Here is a 7,483-nt window from a genome sequence, read left to right as displayed (position 1 = left end):
AGACACACAATTAAGCAATTAAGCATAAAGCACATAATATTCAGATAATACATTCTTATTATTTCAAAATGGGTTACAAAGGTTAACCTAGACTATTACATTATTAATAATGACAAGCCCAGAAACACGGGCGTTACATGGTTATATTAAATTTCACATATTTCCAACCCACAACATGTTACTTCTCTTTCACATTTCATTTACCGATAATTGTTTTTTAATAGCTGCAGATGGATCTGTCGTCATTTCTGATGAATTGGTGCTCATAAAAGCAGGTTGTGCCAACTAATTTGCACCTTTCCCAAAAGGTAAATATAACCCATTTTCAAGATTTCATATTTTTAAAAATTTAATGACTCCACATCAAGATTTGACATGTTTTTGGGATGAAATTGCAGGGTGTATGTTCCATAGCAAGGGTGGTTTGATGAGTTTTGACCATCCAATGAACAAAAGGCTCCCAAGGGTGGATAGTGAAGGCGAGATGTGTGGGCCTAATTTTAAAGAGGACACTTAATCTAGGGGTACTGAAACTAATTGGACACAATGGGATGATCATTGTTGATTGTGAATCATTATCAATCATCAAGGTCCCATTTTACATCAACTTTCTTTTTTGTCTCCGAGATCCTATTTTACTTCAACTTTTTGTTTGTTTCTATTTTACATCAACTTTCTTTTTTGTCTCCGAGATCCTATTTTACTTCAACTTTTTGTTTGTTTCTAGAATGTAAGTATTTTTAATTTTGTGAAATAATTTGACTAATGGCAATTCAATATTATTGGCCTAAAAACGTTTTTTGTTTGTTGAAATGTTTGTTGCAGCTTCGATGAGGTATTGGAAGGTTGGTTTTCAGAATATATGTTATACAACCTCAGTGGTTCAGATCAAACTAATATGTTTAAGGGGAGGGGTAGTCAATCACATTACTGGTTATCTTCTACTTATCGATTATTTTATAAAAGTATATAAATAACTAAATAAGTGATTAATTATCTGATTAAATAAATTATTTTTTTGCTTTCAGATATATGTTCCAACAAATCCTCAAGGAGCAGAACTGTGCCTCCAGCTATTGTTGTTACAGAGACCGATTATTATTTGAGAAGATTATGGGGTGCACCCTCAGAGGTGTATAATATATTTATTAATTATTATATCTTTTAGTTTAGCTATTAAGTTATGGTCATTATTAAAAGGTGTTGAAAATTTCAGGGTTTAAAGAAGAAGCTAAGGTATTTGGTAACTCAACATCGTTTAGAAATTTCGCAAGCTGGCCTTGAATCCAATGAGGGATTAACTTGGGAAATGATTAAAAGAAGAGGTGGTAAAGAAGTTCACAAGTACATCACCTTTTTTTTTTATATATATTGAATTCTAAAAATTAAAATCCAAAGCAACACTTGAAAATTCTATATCTTTGATTGTGAATATGGTCTCTGTAAGTTAAGTTACTGTTAATTTAGTATCAAAGTTCTGTTTTTGATGTTTTTACTTAGCGTTATGGATCATTTCTTTTGGATTTGTCGCCTTTTATGTTTATAAATGCATAGATGCAGGGCATCAAGAGAGAATCGAAGAGGGTTTAGTGAGTATGTGTGATCAAAGGGCAAGAATGTTGCAAGATCAATTTAGGGTTAGTGTAAATCATGTACATGCTCTAGGTGTTCTGGCGTCGACTTTTCATTATTACAAGAACCCATCAGTAATCGATCAGGTTGGAACATTATTAATGTGTGTTTGTTTATCTTTTTTCTTCTTTTTGTGATTGAATTTGTTTTTTTTTTTCCGAATCCAGGAAACATTTGCAGAATACACAGCAAGAACAACATTCGAGCGACCTTTGTTGAGTGGAGTTGCATATGCACAAAGGGTAATGAATTACGAGAGAGATGACCTCCAGAGACAACATGATGGGACCATAAGAACAATGACGAAAGAGCCCTCGCCATTTCGTGACGAATATGCCCCTGTAATTTTCGCTCAAGAAACTGTTTCCTTCTTAAATTGGTAGATATGATGTATGACGAGGTATGTTTTTTATACTTATTCTAATAATTATATTTCATAAATGTTTGTTATATGGGTATAAAAATATAAAATATATACCCTTCGAATTTAAATTTAAGAAACTCGAATTTGATGATAGGAGGACAAAGAGAACATATTGAGGGCTAGACCAACTGGGAAATCCGTGCTCACAAGCCCTTTCAAGCTTCTGGGTTCTAATCATCTAGGGGTAGTTTTGACATTTCATGTGTACAAATCAAAGCTTCCACCAAACGCATCTGTTCAAGAACGCATTGCAGCTACTGCCGGGTAAAATTCGGATTATTTTTTTCCCGTTAACAAGTTCCGGTAAGGTGACCATTTTACCCTTACAATCCTTATTCACAAATACGCATCAATTTTAATAATATTTATCCGTTTTAACGTGTGAGCAATTAAAAAAAAAGGGCAAATAGGAAAAGGGTTAGTGACAGAATACAATAAACAAAGTTTTTTTTTTTTGACTTAATCCGTTAAGTCATTCGGTCCTGACTAAGTAAAAAAAACAGCCATATATACTTGTCAGATTAAGCGCTTAACGCATTGAGTTCAAAAAGAAATAAAGTTGACTTATGTTTTTTTGTTAGCGTCCCACATTGGTTAGAAATACGGTGCAATTTGTATATGTTGGAGTGTATCACCCTTTTTTAGTGCTTTTTTGGAGAGAAAATCATATATCTATAATTTTTTATTTTTTTTTGGGATAAACATAAACGGATATCTTGGTGGAGATTTTGATGTTCAATCACTAATAGAAAATTTACTTTTGTATTTGTTTGTTGTTTTTTCTTTGTGTGGTGCAAGAAGTGGAACAAGAACTGAATAGATGGGAAGGTTGTGGGTTACATTTTTCTTTAAACGAAATCTTTATAGCTTTGCAGGCAGCGACAGTTTTACCTGATTCAATGGCAATCTCAGCCAGGTAAAAAATTTGATCTTTTAAACATTTATAATAAATCAATTAAGGAGCATACAGTTAATGAATTAATGAACATATTAGGAAAAAATGGCGATTTGGATTTCGCTGCAATAGTTCTAGCTCAGGCTTGATGTGTGTTGGGTAAGAAAACTCTTATTCTAAGAATTAACCATATGTCGAGTATGTACGATGTTCTATTGCTGACCTTTTTTTAGAAGTACTTATGATGTCTTGCTTTTATTATTTATTCAACAAATTTTTGGTTGAAAACCTTTTTTTGTAGATTACGTACCTGGAGGATGTATTTGAGAATTTCAAAAATGCTAAAACTGTCTCGCGCAGTACATACATAGATTTATGCGTCCAGTTCTTTCTAATGATTTTTTTTGTTTCTTACCATTTCATATAACATAACATGTGGAATACCTTACGTGTAGGTTGACTTGGACAACTTTTGTGACGTGTTGATCTCCATTAAACAAGAAATAGCAGAAATGGAGAAATGAATAGTCGACATCAACAACAATGTCATCAAGGTAATTTCAGCAATAACTAAGTTTTACTGTTTGTTGTATCAACAGTTGTATCAGGGGTCATGACGGGAATTATAATTTTGTAGGGAGCTCCTCATGCACCACAACTACTCATGGCTGATAAGTGAATAAAACCACACTCTTGAGAATATGCAGCTTACCCTGCTCCATGGCTCTATCTTTTATGAATAGTTTGTAATGAGTCATTGGTCTATCTTTTTCTCGTTGGAGAAGAACACCATGACACCTGCGATGGAACCCTTAGCAGTTTGTTTGCAGTTGTTCAAATAATATCATTTTTATTTTTGGAACCCTTAGCAGTTTGTTTACAGTTGTTCAAATAATATCATTTTTACTAAAATAGACTATTGGATGATTTATTAAAATTTGTTCCTTATGATGCAAATTTTCTAATGGTTAGTGGGGTTTAATACTTTTGTGTTTACTAAAATAGAACAGGGAAAACTAATATAGTTTATGTTTATTTCTGTCAAATGTCCAATATTTTTCCCCTCAGTTCTGTCAAAGGCCCCAAATCGAATTCGTGGCTGTTATTGATTTGGGGCCTTCGATTCTACAAGTGCTTTTCTCTATTTCACCATAAATGATTCAAAATTAAAATAGATCGATTTGAATTCGATTCATTTAAGCATTAGAAAATAAATTCAGTTGTTTAGTTATTCATGATTAATAAATTCAAATATTTTAGTAAACAAATAATACTAAGTCAATAAAAAAATATTTTCCCGCTCAATATTTTTTCGTTCTTTCTTATATTCTCATTGCAGCTAACAGTTTGCAATTTTAGAGAAAAACATCAAATCTTTCTTTTCCTACGTATATACAATTGCATCTTTTAGCCTGAATGGTTACGAAAGCACTAACATGGAGCCAAAATCAATCGCAGATCCAAGATGGCGAAGAGCTGCATTCAAAATCAGTGGCTCTGCTTTCGCTGGAACTGATTCTCAAAACATTGACCCAAAGGTACATTAAAGGCAAAACTCTACACCTAAGAATCGAATTCAAAACATCTTTCAACGTTGATCCCTTAACTCAATGACTAAAAACTGCAAGTTTCTAGCAGTAGTTATCAATTAAATATATCAATTTTAGAACTATGTTTACATAATATCAATTTTTGGATTTTCACTTGACTTAGTTGCGATTTTAATCGGTATGTAGTGAAAATTATAATAGATATGATGTTTAACATCATAAAGACGCTAAAAGAGACCAATTCGTGTACACATGAGGTTCAACCTCATGCATATACCGGCTAATACATATTTTAATATCACATATCTCAATTGCATTTATTCTGTTCATTTAATGTTTCATATTGGACACACTTTATTATGAATAGTTCTATGTGTATCTGGATACTTTGTATACCTTTCCTCTTAATGTTTGATATTGGAGCATTTTATTTGATCCGTGGAATCTGGCTCTCCAGTTCCATCCCATCAACCAAAGGATAAACCCATGAAGTATATATTTCGATAAATAGCTTATCCGACAACAACAAAAAATTATCCATGATGAAACAATATTACTGCCCCATAACAATACTCAAACTATAAACAAATAGTTGATCAAATAACATTTACAAAGAACAAACAACGGAAAAAAATGTCGCCTCCGACCCCCGCAATGCGGGGGTTCCCTACCTAGTTCATATAAGAAATGTTATAAAAATCCTGAAGTTTAATGGTTTTTGTCGGTACACATAAAGTAGTATTTAAATTTGTAACTTTTTATTCAAATTTGACTTGTTTGTAGATTTATCTGGTAAAATTGAAATTTTTTTTGTCAAATTTAAGGATTTTAATGAACCAAAAAACCAAACTTGAGAGTTTTTATGAACCATAACAAAATAGGTAAAAAAAAAATTTCTATCAAACTTAAAGACTTTAATAAACGAGAGGGTAAAACTGAATAAAAAAGTTGTGAATATATGGTTTTAATTAACCTAAAATATGTATAAAATAGTAAAATCAACAAAAACTTGCGTACTTAATGGGTTTTATGTCATTATCCCTTAATAAAACCCTAAAACTGGTATTGGGTATACTAGGTTCGGGTAAAACATGTAAAGAGAACTGGACCCAGAAAAACCTTCAACTTTGATATCTTGACTGTTGAGGATTGTAACTCATTCAATATGAAACTAAAAATAATTGTAACATCCGGATTTCCAGGTATCATAATTTAAGTATTTATTTTTGAGTTAAGAAGAGAGACTCGACGAGTTGACGCCTAAACTCGTCGAGTAGGATCGTGACTGATGACTCTGATTAATGAATGGACTCGGCGAGTTGGCAAGTCGACTCGATGAGTCCACGCTGTGGACAGAAACCCTAAATCTCTGGGCCTGCGCCCTATTTAAGGGTCCTTATGGCCTTCATTTGCGGCCACACACACACTTGAGAGACCCTAATCAAACCAGAGAGCATAAAGAGTGAGGGAAGGAGCTAATTTCATCACCATTAGTGCATTCTTTCAAGAAGGAAGGAAGGGATTCAAGCTAGGCTGATTGACAGCTCAGATCTACTATCACTTCATCAAAGGTTGTTGTTTGAGGCATGAATCCATGCCTATTTTCGTGTATATAGTGGATCTCATGAATCTAAGGTTTCTTTGCCCCCTTTTTAGTTGAGTTATGGAGTATGTGGAGTCCCTTTGTGGCATAGACATTAGATCTGGACCTTGAGAGGTCCAGAGAGTCCCAACAACCTAGCTTTATGCAGTCACATAAGAGTATTGAGCCTATAGCACCATTATAAGGGGTATTCTATCAAATAAAGCTAGATGTGTGGTGCATGGACATAAAGATTGAACCTTTACGTGACTTTTGGGTGCTAGAAGGCCAGATCTATAAGTTAGAGAAACATATATGACCTCAGAAGGTCAATTGACTATTACCATGGAGGAAACTTGCCGAGTTCATGAGAGGACTCAACGAGTCGGATCGGGTTGCCCCGCGATTTGTGATCAGTGTTAACCTGTCGAGTGAGGCCTTAGGAGGATTCAGAGGACACGCATGGACTCGCCGAGTCACCTGAGTGGACTCGACGAGTGTGGTCAAAGTTGGACCGTTGACTGGAGTTGACTTCCGTTGACCTTAGGGTTTCGGTCAAACTGATTCAAGAGAGGTCATGGAGGGGTAGAATGGTCTTCTACCCATTCTTAAGAGATGAGAACATAAAGAGAGTATTGATTAGAGATATTAACACACAATGGAACTTCCATAAGGATGTGATAGAAGTCAATCGTCACTCAGTATTATTAAATACTAAGTATGAACATCCTGTATAGGGTTACTACTTGAACTACATACTACATCAAAATGTTTAGGAAAAGTCTTGGCCTACTGAGTCTGAAAACTTCATTAGCCTTTCCTTTGATCTTCATTTAATTCTTCTAAATCTTGCACAACATCAATTGCGATACTGCTGAAGTATTTATTACCATCTTCAAGTCTTCTGATTCTATAAACAATCACTTCTTCAATCTGGTCAGCGGTGGAACAACTTCATCGGTTATGCCAAAACATTCATCTTGTCCAAATGTACTTCGAATACACAACATTCTTTCAACGGTGTTATTGTTTTACTAAACATAGTTTGAATGTACAACACCACTCTATAGGTATTAATACACTATTTACGATATCATTTGATAAACATTATTTTACGATATCCCTCGATCGTTTATCTATGAAATTATCGATGTTAACTATCGTAAGTCTCTTTGTCACTTCGAAAAGTTTCTTATCAGTTATAACATGGAAATTTTAGAATCTGGAATACTTAAAATTTCTTCTTCCAGACCAAGGTCGGCAACAGACCTTAAACTTTCTCAACTAATAGCAATATAAGTAAGCAACCTAAGGCATGCTATATTCATTTATCATTTAGCACATATTAAAATATAAGGCATATCTCCTCTAATATTATAGTGCTTGTGTCCATTTAGGTA

General features: G+C 33.9%; 1 protein-coding gene across 1 annotated transcript; it reads left to right on the top strand.

Moving 5' to 3' along the window:
* The first annotated feature begins 788 nt into the window (after nt 1-788).
* On the top strand, nt 789-3,881 carry LOC145068813 (uncharacterized). The gene is made up of 9 exons (XM_079015805.1): nt 789-933; nt 1,029-1,132; nt 1,217-1,344; nt 1,555-1,718; nt 1,800-2,032; nt 2,151-2,972; nt 3,051-3,110; nt 3,407-3,505; nt 3,589-3,881. Exons 1-4 carry the CDS (start codon nt 813-815, stop codon nt 1,601-1,603), a joined length of 402 nt encoding a protein of 133 aa, XP_078871931.1. The 5' UTR covers nt 789-812; the 3' UTR covers nt 1,604-1,718; nt 1,800-2,032; nt 2,151-2,972; nt 3,051-3,110; nt 3,407-3,505; nt 3,589-3,881.
* The last annotated feature ends 3,602 nt before the right edge of the window (nt 3,882-7,483 follow it).

This window comes from Lactuca serriola, chromosome 8 (assembly GCF_051521515.1).
Source record: "Lactuca serriola cultivar US96UC23 chromosome 8, Lser_US96UC23_V15, whole genome shotgun sequence".
In the NCBI taxonomy this organism is placed as follows: Eukaryota; Viridiplantae; Streptophyta; class Magnoliopsida; order Asterales; family Asteraceae; genus Lactuca; species Lactuca serriola.
Note: the sequence above shows the minus strand (reverse complement) of the source record. Positions and strands in the feature narration are given on the sequence as shown.